Source organism: Rhodamnia argentea, chromosome 2 (genome assembly GCF_020921035.1).
Source record: "Rhodamnia argentea isolate NSW1041297 chromosome 2, ASM2092103v1, whole genome shotgun sequence".
Lineage (NCBI taxonomy): Eukaryota > Viridiplantae > Streptophyta > Magnoliopsida > Myrtales > Myrtaceae > Rhodamnia > Rhodamnia argentea.
Window position 1 is genome coordinate 8,444,355 of NC_063151.1, and position 16,802 is coordinate 8,461,156.

General features: G+C 40.3%; 2 protein-coding genes across 3 annotated transcripts; both read right to left on the reverse strand.

The window, feature by feature from the left end:
- Positions 1-1,456: 1,456 nt before the first annotated feature.
- LOC115738655 (SH3 domain-containing protein 2-like) lies at positions 1,457-7,862 on the reverse strand. The gene is made up of 10 exons (XM_030671342.2): positions 7,708-7,862; positions 6,557-6,676; positions 6,407-6,476; positions 6,168-6,319; positions 4,944-5,045; positions 3,504-3,704; positions 3,334-3,396; positions 3,048-3,200; positions 2,864-2,938; positions 1,457-1,731 (listed from the first exon to the last, which is right to left on the reverse strand). The coding sequence occupies exons 1-10, from the start codon at positions 7,765-7,767 to the stop codon at positions 1,615-1,617; spliced, it is 1,113 nt and encodes a 370-aa protein (XP_030527202.1). The 5' UTR covers positions 7,768-7,862; the 3' UTR covers positions 1,457-1,614.
- A 2,248-nt stretch (positions 7,863-10,110) lies between these two features.
- Positions 10,111-16,802, reverse strand: LOC115738657 (transmembrane and coiled-coil domain-containing protein 4-like). 2 transcript variants are annotated; one of them, XM_030671346.2, is made up of 15 exons: positions 16,441-16,802; positions 16,245-16,329; positions 15,507-15,992; positions 15,211-15,379; positions 14,952-15,104; positions 14,440-14,537; positions 14,208-14,299; positions 13,187-13,257; positions 12,957-13,092; positions 12,220-12,279; positions 11,990-12,075; positions 11,823-11,899; positions 11,663-11,733; positions 10,819-10,876; positions 10,111-10,712 (listed from the first exon to the last, which is right to left on the reverse strand). In XM_030671346.2, the coding sequence occupies exons 1-15, from the start codon at positions 16,665-16,667 to the stop codon at positions 10,560-10,562; spliced, it is 2,022 nt and encodes a 673-aa protein (XP_030527206.2). In that variant the 5' UTR covers positions 16,668-16,802; the 3' UTR covers positions 10,111-10,559. The 2 variants fall into 2 exon arrangements, with proteins under 2 accessions (XP_030527206.2, XP_048130799.1); XM_048274842.1 differs by lacking the exon at positions 16,441-16,802 and having other exon boundaries at positions 15,507-15,973; positions 16,245-16,326.

Below are 16,802 nucleotides of genomic sequence, written 5' to 3' on the forward strand. Positions count from 1 at the left end.
CAGCCTGTGCCTGCCCTTGCCGTGCGATTCCTCCTAATTCTTTCCATCATGAGGTCGACCGTATGCTCAAATTGTCAACGTAGTCTAGCTACGCATTATCTACCAGTGATTTGCTATTCCCCGTCGATTTTCAAATGCTGGCCGGGAAAAGCTAGGGCTAAAAAGAAGAATGCTATTGTCGTAAGTTAACCGCAACTTAGGAAAAACCACATCCGATTCGCCTTCATCTTGTGGTCGGCACAGATGAATGCGGATGCCAAATTGCTATTCTGTATTTGTTAAGAGTGGACATGACGGTCGCATATTCTTGGCCCACCCCTCGTACTTGGCTCAGCGGAACTTATTCCCCATTTATGCACATCTTGTGAAAAGGGATGGTGAACACTCATGGGGTATCATCCCTCTCAGCATGACTCCAGTCTCCTCATAATGTTTCAGACAATTCTTGGGTTATGTTTGGTTCATGGAGGCGGACGAAACGAATAGAGTCGGTAATTTCGGGTGAGAAGTCGTTGATAATCAAATTGTGAAACAATGAAGGAATCATCCTGTAAGGGTCATTCCCTTGATCTACTCATACAAGTAGAATTACTCTGGCATCAATGAAGTGTTGCTCTGGTTATTCGATCAGTCTCTTTGCCAAGACAGTCTTAAGAATACCGCTGACAAAGTGTCGCTCCTGCGGACTGCAAACGTGACTAATCCGAGCCACCTACTCAATCAAGGCCCTAAACAGCATAGTTCTGAATATGCTCAAACAAATGGCTTGTTTCTTCGCACATGCAGCACAACAGGAACTAGGATTAGGAGGAGGGTGACAGAATATGAATCATGTAACTTTCGGTTCAGCTTTGTCGCTGAAGATTCGGGTGCAGATGGCAGATTGTTACTCAGAGTTTGAGTACATGATGCACGGCTGTTTGCTTTTCTTTTTGTGTTTTTGGTTGGAAGAACCCTGCTGTTATTACATGCGAATAATGGTGAAAACAGCATATACTAAAGTGTTCTAACAGCCGATTGATAGTACCAAAAAGAGATGAGCATCAAGCTTATAGGGAGGCCTTATTCTGGGCTTCAAGCTTCCTGGAATATAACCAACATCTCATGTCAGCACATTCCGATTGTTACCGTGAATCTATCCCATATTGTCGCCCATCCAATTTGTCTCGGATGAGGATTCCGACCTTCCTCATTGTATCTGAGTTTATATTGACCTGACCTACCAAACTCTCTGCCTGCCAAAATGCAGTTCAAGCTCTGCAAATCCTAAACAGACTTCATCGTGGCCCCGTGGTAAATCTTCTATCATTTTCTCAAGGTCAAAAGTTTGAAACATGACAAGAGAGGAGCTGAAGCTGTGTAAATATATATTTCATAAAAAAAAAAAAAATGAGCTACAACTTTTTCTTACACTGAGACAAATGAACAGCACCGCACTGGAGCAAACACCACGGCGTTCTCGTTTTTCTGTTACTGAGGTCAATGAGGTGCAACAAAAATAAGGACAAAGTACAACTCACTCTCACCCAAGACACAAAGCAGTATCAGGTGACAATCCATTTCCCAATTACCCTCGCAACGCAAACACAGCAAGAAGGATTCCGCCCATACAATTTAAAATACATGTGCCATCTTGCTTGCCAGAACACGCTCCCTCCTCTCTACATAATCAAGGGGGAACCAACCGGCTTTTCCTTTGCATTCTCCCTCGGCCCAGCCACTGTTTGACACCTGCATTAGCATAGGAAAGAATTGAACTACCTCCTGATCATATAAGAGGAAGAAAATGGAGTATTCTTTTTGTAAATGGAGCACGAGAAGTCAATATAGATACTGGAGGGAACTGATGAAAAATTCTCAATCCACTCAGCACAGTAACTCGCGGCTGTCATTTATTACTATCCAAATAATTTTCAAAGCTCACAGCCATGTAGGTCATCAAGAATTTGATCGGGACTGAGAAAGCAACTATTTTCTGGCTGAACAAATCAATCTTTCCTGAAAGTTTTGAAAACAGTGGAGAGGTGGAGGATATATGTAGATGTTAGCGATGTGATGGGGCCATGGTTGCAATTAATAATTAGTGAAGGAGGTGGTGGCAACGAGATGCAGTGGTGGAAGTGTTGATATATTGGAAGAAGTGTTTCAATAGCAAATTGGTTGCCCGTAACTTTTAGTAGGAAAATTTTTACCGACAAGAGTAATTGTAAATTGCACAAGTCAAAGTTGGTCGAGAGTTGGTACTTTAATACTAGTTGGTAACTTACTCATACGAAAGTTGGTAAGTTTTCCAAATTAAAGTTGTTAATTTGATGAGTTGTTAATTTTAGAACAGTTGGTATCTTCCTCAAGTAGAAATAAGAAAGTTACTCAAATAGGAATTGGTAATCTAATACTAGTACTTATACAAAAGTTGAGCTACGAACAATTAGATACTTTGTTCAATAAAGATCAGTTACTCAACAAGACATTCATAAACTTTTACCCTAGTGGTAAATTATTATCACTTTCCCGGCTAAACTATTTACCATTTAACAATTACCAACACCTTCACAGATTTTTAGGACACGGAACAATAGAATCATCTATCTTGACGACATCTGACACAGATTTTTCTCCATTCAATGTTAATACATTTTGTCCTCACACCGCGTATCACAAGTTTATCCTAGTTCCAAGTTTTGCATCTCCTCACCATGCAATCTACAATTTACGGAAACAAAAGATGCCATACGACAGCAATGTTAAACTAGTACTATGCCTCTAAGTGGAATCAGCTAAAAAAGACTAAAACAAGCATAAATTAGTCAGCATAACCAGAAGAGAAGCTTCATAATAAAGAAAATGAGAACTGAGTGACAACCTTACGGACAACAACATAGTCCCCTGTTGATAAACTTAACTCCACATCAGATACTGCTCTAAATGAGTGCATAACCTGATAATTCAGACAAAAGATGATTACATGCTAAATAGTGATATGGTGTAAATAATGAAGTAAACCATCAAGAAAAATATATCGTCCACAAAAATTCACCGAGATCTACCTCTCCCAAGAAATAGTCAATGGAATCTGCAGATTCATCATACGTCTGAGAAGCAAATGAACCATTGATTTCCTCATATGACGGGGGAGGAGGAACAGAAGTATCAGCAGCTACACTTGGAGATGCTTCAATTCGTTGGCGTTCTGACAACAACTGTAGAAAGGGAAGATGATTTCCAATCAAAACCAGAAGTTTAGCAAGACCAGAAAAACCTACTAGATTAGTGAAGGCGTATCTTAAATTAGTGCTAGAAAAGCCATGCAAAAAAACAATATATATATCAGACCTCGCCTTCAAGTTGATCAAGTATCTGTAAGACTCTTTGATGATAGCTTCTTTCTGATTCGACCTATAATTCAAAGGAAAGTATAGCTTTGATTATCCATTAGGAACGCAAACAACTACAACCATCTTCATATGGAAAAAAATGAAAAAAGGGTGGAAGGATAGCATTACCATAGCAACAAGCCGTTGAAGAGTCATTTTCTGTTGTTGCCCTTCTACAGCAGTCATTGCAGCAGTAGCCTCTTTACCTAATGTTGCCATGTTTGTCTTCAGCTCCTGAAGCTTGGCCTCAGCAGCTTCTAGTTTCATGACAATATCAGGATTACCCATGGATTCCCTTACCCTAGCTTGGCGCCTAGAAACATCGATAGCCTGTATTGGAGCATAACGGTATGTAAGGGCAACCTTGAAGAACTAATAACACCTTCCGTTGCAAGAATTCTAGCATTTCTTTTTTCAATCCCCAAATATTGCGATTAAATGCTAATATTGCGAAAATTCTCAAAAACCAGCCATCCTAGACACACCAAAAGACTGGACTTTAAATGCAAATAAAGTTCCAAGTTCTACAAGAAATTATCAGGGATGTCTGCTAACTATGCTGACAACGTTTCGGACCCCACAACTGAGAGCTGGATAGATAGAATCTTTAAGATCTGAGTCTTTCAGTATACTACATGAAGGAAAACCTGAAACATATTGTCAGTCTTTTCGGTTCTCTCCCCATAGATAGTTGGCCTTCAGAGCAGTCTGCTTCCTTTCTCTTAATGGAACATCCACAAAATGTCTGCTGCCACGTTCTTAGACTCTTTCTTTCATACCCTTTCTTAATGTATATATTTAATTTATTCAGAGCTACATTAAGATTTCCTGGGTTTAGCCAAGGCTTAGCTATGAAGTGACAATGTTCAGGTAAGAACTTTGAGCAAATGTGATAACATTCTAGCCCTCCGCGAGAGCGCGAGAGAGAGAGAGAGAGAGTCATAAATCAGAATGCCAGAGTTTTAAAGGGAAGAATAATCAGGGTATGAAAAATCTTAAGTTGTCATCTCATGAGTTTCTATAAGAGAGCTAAGCTATACATCCCTCTGCTAAGACTAGTATATAATTATAATGAGGGGCCCCAACCCTGCTGGCAGAACCAAAGATGATGGAAGGACTAAGGTTACTAGTAGAAGTGTTGTCTAGGAGCACTACAAAGTTATCTTCTTGGTAAGTAATTTTGATACTCACCAAATGGATTTCAGTTGTTTTACGTTTGCAGATTAAACTATGAACACTAGGTCCCAAAGAAAGGCGCATGCCTAAGAAAAGACCTTAAGATCAGTCTACTTCCATTACACAACTTACAATCTGCTTCTAGTTCTACTCTAAAATGATTCTAGCCCAAAACAGGAAGAAATTTCTGAGCAAGTATTACTCAATATTAAGCTTCAGCTTACACAGCATACAACAGCACTTCAGCAATCAATGAAGGATCAACCACACAAGATGACAGAATTAATGGACGTAACTTATCATATGCAGGTGAGTTGAGCTTCGACTTCCCTAAAATGGCCAGTGACAATTAAATTGCAAATACATTAAGGGAGCAAACTCAAATAATGTCACCTGAGCCTCAGCCTCTTGACGCACTCTGTCATATCTTTGGGCAAGTTGCCTAGCATCCTCCAAGGGAGCACCCATCACCATTGCTCTTAAAGGCTCTGCCACCTGATGAGACCACTAGTTCAGTCATAATGATAATGTGCAATTACCATCCCTATAGTAGCATCCTTAAATCAATTAGATTAGAGGCTGATCGAGTATGATTTAGTCTACATACAATTTCTTGTTGCTGGGGTGCTATGGATCAGTTCCACAACTTAAGTTGTCAAAGAATTCAACCGAAACTACATCCGTTATTTACTACACCATGTATGCAGAAGTATATGTTTGTATTTACGAGTTTGTATGTGTGCGTTCCCATGTACGTGTATGGACATCCAATCAATGCAAGCTAACTCAACTCATCTCTTACAAAATAAAATACCCCAAACAGAGGACATAAGATGATATTTCGTGAAAAATGAAGAATATTTATGTCTTTAGGGAATTTAATAAATAACCAAGAAATTGTACATTAAACTGCCATTAATTATCAAGGTTCAGTCAGGGTCCCTGAAGGTCCAGCAAGGTCGTAGGACATAGTAGCAGGACATCCCATTTTTGTAAAAGCCAGGGAATCTAAATCCCCAACCTTCTGAACTATACTGGTAGAACAAGCAACAAAGGAAAATTTCAGTTGAAGCAATCTTAAGTAAAAAATTTGGAAATAGTGTGGCTGCAGGATTGTGACAGGTTGCTTGCAACGGAAGCATATCAACTACAGGGGCATATAAAGACATGAAAGTGTAAGAACATGTGACAATGCATGTATTAGACTTGGGGAGACACAAGCACATGGACACAATGGTGCAGGACTCATGTGGGTTTTGCAGAAGGCAAGAAAAGGGGGATGAAAAGGAAGGCAGGGTGGGATAAACCAGAAAGCGCAAGCCCGCTTCTATACATTTAATGTGATGTTTTAGATGAGGCAAACTTTAAGAGAATAGGGGCTAAAAAGTGAAACAAATCAATACCAATATCCGAGAAAAAGATCAGAATCCAGTATGCGTGAGGTATTGCAAATTGTTTCAGTGATATGATAATCCCCAATCTAACATAAATGAAATAGTGCAAAAATGAAGATACACTTCCCGCATAATAAGTTTGCACTTAGTGTTCATCCCATACAATCAAATCAAGCAGTGAACGAGCATATAATCTACTAGGCATACATTTAGTTGGGTTTACCTGGGTTCCAAGAGTTTTCAATAGATTTCCACGCTCTCTTTCCATTTGAGCTCGAGCTCTTGAAAAATTTAAGGCAGCTTTAGATAAGGTAGTGCCACTGGTACATGTATTTTCAGCACCATATTTTCTACAGTCTTCTGACAACTTGGTACCTGCGAAGAAAAAACATGAAGAAAAACAAATGACACCGGTAAACTCAAAACCCAGCCATAGCGGAACAACATTATCCACAAACTCACCTATTTCAACTTGCTTGGACCCATGAACTATGTAACCTTCCACACCACGAACTATATCCCTTTGGAAATGCTGGTAATTTAGATTCTTAACTCTGGTTAATAAACAAATAACCAACATAGGTTTCAATCAACAAGGAGAACCGGAGTAACCTTGCCAGCACGAGTCGATATGTAAAGCTTCTCAAGTCTCTGATGATGCTGAAGTTCTGTCTCATCAGCTACAACATTATCTGAACCTCCGTATACACCAGCAAACTGCCTAAAGACAGCCTGTGACAAAATTAACCGCAATCTGATAAATCTAAATAGAAAGATCAATAAGCAAAATCAAATATCTTAAACAACAACTTCTGCTGCATGGGTGGAAACCAGCTAAAACACTCCCAGTGATGGCTCCTAGAGACTCTCTTAGAACAGAGAAGGATGTAAAATAACCTCGAAAAAGAATCTGGAAACACTATCAGAACCTAAACAAATAATCGCATACGAAGTAGAACAATTGGCATGGTAGTCCCATGAATGCTAGCAGTTGGCTTTGAAAACTTTAAAGCAGGTGGATCCTTCACCCTCCCAGTGTCCTTTTCACACAGTTCACACTCCTACTACATCGATAAATAAAATTACTGCAGAATGTCTTTTTTGGGTTCGGTTTTCTTTCCTCCAATTAATGCTGAAAAGAGATCACGCTGAGGTGCACGTTTAAGGAGGCCAAATGTCCGAACTCCTCTAATCCCACCGATCTGTGAAGCTGTACCGATATGGGTCTTGGCACTCATTCCAAAAGTAAAATCTAATAGCGGATGGTGAATTTACGATATACGATATATGCCAGAGCCATGTCTGATTTTCTTTCTATCATTTTTTCATTGATTACTTCCATTATGTACATCACAGGTAGAAGTGCGCAACCTGTGCCTCACCCCGATATGCAGAGACAAGACGCCACCAAATCTAGAGGTTTTACCGACCCATGCACTATGGTTGACTCACAAATTAGCCAAAGACAGACAAAGTCCCTCATATACAATCGTAATCAGGAAGCGGATCTCCCCTGCTGCTACAATCAATCCCAAACGTTCATAATCAGCTGAACACACGATCAGCACGGAGAACACTAAATCCCCGCAACCTCATCCAGTGATTCGATCAATTAATAAGCAGATTAGACGAACAGAAACAACCAAAATCGAAGGCCAGATCGGCGTAGCCACGAATTTGGCAATATGCATCGGGGGAGAACCACGAAATCGATCTAAATCCCGAAGGGTTCAAGAGGAGAATTGAAGAGGCCGGATGGTTACCTGCTGCTGCTTGGCGACCTGATCTCGGAGCTTCGTGGCTTGTTTCCGGATGGCCTCCATGGAAGCCGAAGCTTGTGGTTCAGGTGCGGATTTTCAAATCTCCGGGAGTTGATGATCTTTTTAGGAGAAAGTCGCTCTGTTTCTCAAGGTCCTTTCGAACAGTTGAATTTTAACAGAAAGTGAAAATGAACCGGGCATTTGGGCCGGGTTAATGAACTCCGGATCTAAAAACCGAGGAGCGGTTCTGTCTGGACCAATTCCTCAGGGATGATTTCCCTAACCCAGTTCCTTAAACATCACTTCATCATTAGCATTGTCCATTGGCCACGTGAAAAGTTTCCTCCTTGAGCTCTTCAGAAATTTTGATCATAGGAGGAGTGCTTGATTGCTTCAAGCATTAGGTCCATGCACTCTTCCCCGCCATGCAGAAAACTTTCAAAAGAAGTCTCACTCAACGTGCCAAAAAATCAAAATGTCGGATTTAAATCGATATAACCGGGCTCTTGAGAGCAAAGAGACTTGTGAAAAAGAACTACTTTGACCTAAATGGCAAAGGAAACTCCAAAAGTGCCGGAGAAGTAAATTTGCAAGATCTCCGAGAACATCGGAATGAAAGATAATTTAAAGAAACATTAACACTTAAATGGAAGTATTTTGCCACAATAGGTATTCACAACAAACATTACCAATAACAAGCTTGACCTGAAAACTAAAAGCTTAAAGTGAAAAGGACTTTGGTTCGAAAGGGAAACTACATTCGAACAAGAATTCAGCATAGTGTGTTTGGGCGTATCTTCCTCCTTTGCATTCTTTCTAGCTCAACTTTTGCAATTGTTGAAAGATTCGAACTGAACTAGATATGACTCGACTATCGTACTGTGCGATTTTTTCTCAACTTATCTTTACTTGATTCTTATCTTGATGTTTGGACCGTAAATTTACATCAACAGCAGTAACATAAATGAAAAGCACGTGTTTCAATTATATGAAGGACTTGAAAAGTACGGTATGTATACTAGTCACAATGTGTAAATGCTAAACTACCATCGCTCGGACACTAAAAACCATCAGCATAACTGAGGCTACATTTTCCCACCTGAATTGTCATTGCCAAGAAACACGTGCGCATTAAACGCTCAGCTGCACTTATTTCTAGGTTTGATCGCGTACGTAGGAACACAGAAACCACCGGTACTGTCAACATTTCGAGGGACAGGGGATTGGGCGACTCTCCGAACGCGCTCTACTCAAACCGTGTTAAGTAATGCAAATGACAGCTTAAGATAACCTCTCGTTGGATGAGTATCCGTAGATTTAGTGCACAAGAACACCCACGAATGTGTTGTGGACGGTTGTTGAACATCAATTAAAGGAGTATTTTGTCATTTCCAATGCAAATTATTTTCTTATTGAAAGTTTAGTTTTGTTTCGTGAAAAAATGAGTAATTTAAAAAATATTTTTCTAAAAATGATCGCACGTATCGCTTAAAATAATTAGTCAATAAATTATCAATAATAATTTGTGTCAAAATATTTACGCAGACCATAAAAATATTTTTGATTCATTTAATTTTATTGTTTTTTAAAAAATATCTTCTAAAATACCTTCTTCTTCTTTTTTCGTAAAATAATCGGAACTTAAGTATAGCTAACGAGTGTGTCAGAATAGCCGTGTCCCATCTACGTCTAGAGGCAAACTTTTTCTCCGAAATAGGTCCAATTGCTTCTCTTTGAAACTACGACAGAACTCTTTTCAGACAGTCTTGGGTCAGAGGATGGGCGGCACATGAGCTTTCTCACTCATGTTGTGGACCCAATACAGTATCAATTCACACGGTCATACAATGATTATAATTTCACATGCTAACCAATCAATAGCCACGGCTGTAACACCTAATTGCCTTTTTAAAACCCAACAAATCATTGATGAGAAATAAGACCAGCGTAGACCAAATTGTGTACCGGGTCTCAATTCTATAGTTATCATGTTCATTATATTAGCTTAACACAGTTGTAATGCTTCCACCTAGACAATGCATTAACCAATATAGATGGATATATTAATAAAGAAAAATTCAGAGTTGGCAATATTTAAAGATGAACAATGTAATTATGATTTGAAAAAAAAAAGACAAATAAACTAGAAATTAAATTCTCATAAAATGATGTTGTTCGGTATCTTGTACTAACCATCATTATGGGAATGTTCGTGCAGTACAAAAATTACTTCAATTCATTGAGGTATGGTATGTTGCAAGTGATTATTTACGAGAAGAGGTGAATCTTAATTTTAGGATGACACACTCCTTTGATTCGGTCCATATAATGTCTTTTCCGGAGACCGAGAAAATGCATCTCAAGTTCACCAACTAATAAGTATGAAAGGATTAATATCAGATCCTCTTACCCAGTGATGAGGACAAGTAGGTCTTTTGAATCATAAATAACTAACAGTCATCTGAGAAACTGGGCAAACAAATCAGGGAAAAGGTGTCGCTGGGCAATAGCAAGACAGGACAAATTGCATGTTCAAACTACGGTTATGCCGAAAGGCATCTTGCTATTCAGAATGCTTCGGCGCCTAGCACTAAGTCCAGAATGCTAACTATAGCTCCACCCAGGTCTCTTGGCATGTCCGAGCTAAAGCAAAAAGACCAACTTAGGAAGGACTGGAGGAGTTTCACTATAGTCCATAAAAGATGCCTGCACGGTTGTTCTATGATGTGCCAGAGACACCTGACTGGGGAACTACTGATGTCCTGGAAGGTGAGTTGTCAAACTCAAAAGAAAGGTAACATTCGATAGAGGATGAAATGAAAAGCCAACCAGAAAATGAAGGTTGCTTAGAGAAGTCAGGCTAAGGTAAGACAACTCTTTTCATCATGAATCTTCGCACTTTTTGTTCTGAAAACGGGGTAAGGACTGTCCAGTTCTTGCTGTTCCAAAATTTGTTTTGCCGTCCAGAGGTAGGATGAGTGACCATCTGTCAACTCTGTTACATCGACCTGCAAGATAAGTTGATCACAGGTTGAAAACGACGGGATGGTTATGAAGACCATGGGGGAAAATTAGGATAGGATTACTGTAAAGAAAGTGTGAAAGAGAGCTTACGTTCTCCACGCCAGGAACATTAACAGATTGAATCCCAGCTAACCCCTGAGAGAACAAACTGAAGACGGTGAAGCGGTTAGTGCAGTGAGATACAAATAGAAGCAATACCGAAGAAACACCGCTGTTTCCAGAAGAGGAAAATGATTATGTTAGATACCACCTAAGCCTATTACCATTTTGTATCAAAACCTTTTACAGTTCAAAAGGTAGGTTAAGAGCTTGCATGGGGCACCCTGAGCCATGACAAATGGAAGGTACGATAAATTACACTCGATATCTGGGGATTGTTATGGGGGAAATTTCTCAAGGAAAAAAAAAAATCAGTCACCCCCGAATCATTTAGCTCTGGATGTTCACAGGAGCTGTAATTTTTCACATTAATAAAAATGCACTTTCTGCTGCATTACTAAAAGGTCAATATCAAAAAACTATTTCTGTTTCAGCATTGACATTTCCCCTTTTTCGCCCAAACAATACTTTATCTGAATTCTTGCTTTCAGCTTTATCATGGTTAACTATAAATTTGCTTTCCCAAGTTTCTGTTTTACATCACTCTTCCTTTCTTTCCCCTAAGTTCCGCTTCAAGTTACTTCACTGGCAATGCCCTGTGAGATAGGTGCTCTCTAATCACTAATGGTAGATGGAATGGAAAAAAGCTGAAAGCAAAATCCCCCTTAACAGAACCTCAGAGAACAGGCTGAAACTGTTATGACTGTCTACCGCTCTCCTGTAAATCGAGATTTTCATTTTGAGCATTAGTATTCTGTGCCTTCTACTACAAGGAATAAGCAGGTGACTCAAATACCACTGTGTAGGGAGTAAAAACGGAACTACTCATTCGCACCTGGCTCGGAAAGCAATACCAAGGGTCCAATCATTTGTTGAATATGCATTGACAAACCTTCCTGCCACCATCTGCAAAATCATGTCATGGAATAGTAAGACCATAAATAAACAGGACTATATTTATGAAGGAAAGACTGAAACAGAGAGCTCAAATATACCTTTCTTGCTATCTCCCAATTTTCATCCTTGATTGAAATTGGTGCTCCAAGAAGAACCACCCTTTCAACAAATCTAGCTGCAGACAGTAAGGACAAAAGTAATCATATCTCTGACCAGCAAAGGTATTACCAAGTGAAACGCAAAATCAGAACCATATGATATCTACCATTATCTTCACTTGCTTCAGCCAAAAACTGTAAACATTTGAAAATGACTCGGGCACCCAGGGAGAAGCCTATGAGAGTGACGGGCCTATAACATGTTATAGAGGCAGTCAGACAATGCCTTGGATAGAAATAGAAGGGGAAAATGAGCAGTCTTTGGTCCATGGAGTTATTTTGCAGACCAGCAGAAAGCAACAAGAATGAGCAAAATCAAACGTACAAGTTGACCAACCTGTTACCTTGCAATCCCTTCAGTAACACTTCAGATAACAGTTCTCCTGCTTTATCTGATCTGCAAATAATGCTAATATCAACGTCAGAACAAAAGGCATTAAGGTGACAACAAAACACTGCAATTCCAGTCAGTTTTATTTAACCAAAGAAGGATGGGAAATACATGGTAAGGAACATGGTTAAAGAGGGATGCAAGGTTTAAGAAAAGTCATAAGTGACACATGGGATAATGACTGGATCAAAGAGGGCATTGCTAAAGAGGAAGGAAATTGGAATAGCTCTGTAAACTGCATCATATAACAAGGAATCTTACGAAATGATGAGTACTAATAGATAGAGTAACGATATCACCAAATTTAGATACTATATAGCAGCTTAGTCACAGCATGGTAGACGGACACATCTATAAGTTTTAAAACTTCTGAGAGATTCCATGATAAGTCATGGAGCTTCCTAAGTCATAGACAAGTCCAGAAGAAGCGATAATCTCAAGAATGTCAGTAACTAATGAGGCTGTACGATGTCACATAATGAAAGTGAGGGACCAAGTTGTGAATCCCTAACTCAACAAGCAAGAAATTCAGAACTGACACCATGCAAAATTGTGCCAGTTGGAGCCCTAGGGCTTCGATAAATTGCGAGCTGTGCATGCTTGTCTTATGATTCAAAAGCTCTGGGTCTGAATATTAATTTTAGTTTTTGCAAAGAATAAAAATACTAATTAATATTCTTAACCTGTCAATAGCAATGGCCCATTTACTGTCTATCATGTCCGATGCAGTAACCAGAGTTGCTGGTAAAGCTAATGCAGCCACAAGCGTGCTCAGAACAGTCATCATTGCACCTCCTTTAACTAACTCCATAGCAATTCCTGCCAGAGGAGGTACAATGATCAATAAAAGAATTAGATTGTGTTCACTAAATATGCTACGATGCCATAAGCTTGTAAGGTTGTGAGAAATTACTTGAAGTAAGCCAGTCCTGTATGGCAGTGCTTAGAGCAATCAAATTCTTAGACTCCCATTGCAGTGCATACCTATATTTCGAAAACAATAATATCACCACACCATCTGAATGGATCAAAACAGAGCGGCTACTAGTACCACACGCTTTAAATATGTTAAAGCGGAATTCAGCTTGGCTGCCACAAGTGAGACTCAAGCAACCTCATAGTTTCCTTTACTATTCTGCTCCCCTTTAGCAATTGGTGTCCGTGATATGCAGAAGTCAACTTACACAAGTTTGGCAAAAGAACTCAAGAAGGCAGCGACCTCCCCTCTAAAGCAAGCTTAAATTCTTTCTTGAGAAATAACCCAACTAAATTGGGGGAAAAAGTCCATTCATCAAAGTTGCCAAGGTGGGAGAGAGAATTTTCCCCTTCCTCTTAGATCATCTGAGCATGGGGGCCAAGCAAAATAACACTTACATTGCATGAAATTCTTTGCTAAAAACTCCAATCCCTCAGTAGGCCATATTTCTAAGTCGAAGGGATAGAAATGCAAAAACTCAAAAGTGAGTACGTATTACTCATGGGTCCTAACACTCAATTTCTACAATTGCCTACAAAGTGTGTTTTAACAAACAAAAACTTAGTAACATTTGCAACTAATAGTTAACTACAAAACCTAAAGCATTTTGTATACAAAGTAGAAATGGAAATAACAGGTCAGCACCCTAAATTATGTCATCTATCCACATGATACCCAATGAATGACATCAGCAACTCTAAATTGCCTACAAAGTGTGTTTTAACAAACAAAAACTTAGTAACATGTGCAACTAATAGTACTACAAACCTAAGCATTTTGTTACAAAGTAAATGGAAATAACAGGTCAGCACCCTAAATTATGTCATCTATTCACTGATACCCAATGAATGACATCAGCAACTCCTGTCAAGTCATGTTCTAGTACAAGAATACAAGAGACACGGACACCAGGTCAGCATTTTTAATTTCCGAACGTGGAAGACGTCATTTCCTCTACCTTTCCAAGTTACTGTCATAACCTTCCCATGGCCTTACAAAATCCTCGCTCTCGAAAGCAAGTCCAGAAACCAATATCTCAACTGCCAATTGCTGATAAAAAAAGATTTAGCATCATCGAGAGGGTCATGCTCATAAGTTTGAGGTGTTAGATAGAGCAAACCTTCCTATTTTTATGAATACCTCCTCTTCAACACAAATAGTGAAGCAAAATGCAATATGCTAAAACTCACGCCTTGGTTATGATTTTCGCCTATCACTTTGAACTCGAATTCCTCAACGCCACCAATTCTTCTGGCCATCTTACTTCCTGTAAGGCCAGCTCCAGCAACTGAAATGCATAGAGTCTTTAGAATCTTTTAAAAACCTCAAAGGGTTGAAGAAGCACAGAGTTACAAAGAAAGCAAAAGATACACCATTGCATCTCATGACAGAGTAGGAAAGCTAATAGCATTGTGCCTCCATAGAAGACATATAATCTCTCTACTGGTTTTACATCCTCAATTTCGGCATAGAGGAGCATTTGTCCAGCCACTATTGCTTGATAATATAGTAGCCTAAATTGAACACGAAATGGAAAAAGGGGGAAAAGTCTATATTTAAAGAAAACGTGTCTCTTGTTTTTCATTTCCATTCACATAAGACTGAATACTACATCTGATTTTATATTGTAATACTACTTGCTTAAAATCCAAAGAGAATGTCAATGAACTGTCCACAAATAGTAAATCCAGAAAATTGATACCTCCAAATGATGCAGCAACCGCAGCAGAACCTGCAGCTGATCCTGTAGCAGTTGCTGCTGCCGCAAAACCACCGGCTCCAACAGCAGGGATGAGACTTCCTAGGGTTGGAGCCAGGGCTCCCATTCCCTGTGCAATAGCCGGGGCAGCTAGCCCTGTGAAGAAACCACAGTTGACCGGTCACTCGAAGCAAATCTCGCCTACTATACAAACTTGTTTTGTGAACTACAATTTCCGCCTAGAAACAAATAAATTTTGTACCACCGGTGATGGCCATCAAGGCCCCTCCCCCTAAAGCCGCTGCACCAATAATTCCTCCTCGCTTCCATTTAGCCCAACGGTTTTCTGTGACTTCAGTATCTTCTTCCTTCGCACCTTCTACTTTCAATGAAGACATCATAGAGCAAGCAACAATCATCTCCAAAGCTTCCTAGAAGATAGTAGTCAGAGCATCATGCACTGTTTAAACCAGAAATACTTGATCTGCAGGCACGCGTGTTGCAGTATCTAGCATGCTTAACGAGAGTCCCAGTTAATGAAAATTGCATGAGACAAACCATTTCCAGCCATTTAATCCCAAGCCATGTCGCCAGCAGCCTTAACCCAACGCGATGTCTAGCATCATAGCCCTTCCTCCCAGGTGATTTGCTCTCATCTTCAGAGCTGTCCGCTACACAAGCTGAAAGAAGCTCATAAAGAACTGCAACTTTTCTCTGACGACTGATCATCCTTCCCTCTTCCATGAATTCCTCAGATGTCCCAAGAACTTTGTTTGGAACATCTTCTTCAGCAGTCATCTTCGAACCTGCTGCCCGAGCTGTTCCATCCAGCTTCACCACTTCCTCAGATGATCCGTTGGTCTGGAAATCAGAACATTTCTCTCGACACTCCTTTTCATAGTCATCACTCCTAGTATCCTCTTCATAAACAGGAGAAGTTTCCACACTAAGCACCATGGCATCAACAGCCTTTGCCAAAGCTAGCTCCTTGTTTGTCCTTTCTGGACAAGTTTCTTCCCCATCCTCTGTAAGCAGTTTCAGGAACTGAAATAGTATCGACATCAACTTGATATACCCGGCAAGCATAAAAAGAAGTTCCTTCACATAATTCGAAGGCATAACATGATGGCTAAACGTGTACTACGAAGCTGAAGGACCAAAACCTTATCCTCCTCAAGTACACTCAAATAGCACACTTATAGCACAGTAACGATAAAACCTCACGCCTTCATACTCAGAAAAATGCACGTAACAAGAAGACTATCGTCATAACAGCAGCAATTACGTGATACGCACCGCTCCAACATGATGCCTAACTTGTGAGGAAGACCCTGCAGTCTCCTTCAAACCATCCCAGGATCGCTCATCGACCTTCAAAAACCTGCTGACGCGAGCCCCGATCAATTCCGAATCCGCCTATCACCTCCATCTTCCCTCAGCTTCTAGAATTAGAAATCAACAACGAGCATGAACCAAAACTCGGAACACGCACCTGTAGACGGGCCAAAGAAGGCCGGAGTCTTCGTGAACCCAGAACTCGGGCTGCTCCGAGTCCGAAGCTCTGGGATCGATCGACACGCCCTCGCCGATCGGCTCTTCCCCGAGAGGAGCTAAAGTATCCCAAGGCCGCGTCTGGTGCTTCTGGGAATGGTGAAGCGCGAGGGCGAAGAGGCCGCACGCCGCGTACTTCTGGGTCGCCGTGAGGATTGAGGCCTCCATAGAGACGAAGGGTCCGGATTCAAAGTGGCAAAGCGATCGGAATCGAATCAGGCCATGAACAAACTAACGAGAGTGTCTTCTTCGTCGTGTGACGCCGAAAATCAAGCAGAGAACGAGTTTGGTTCGGTTCAGAGA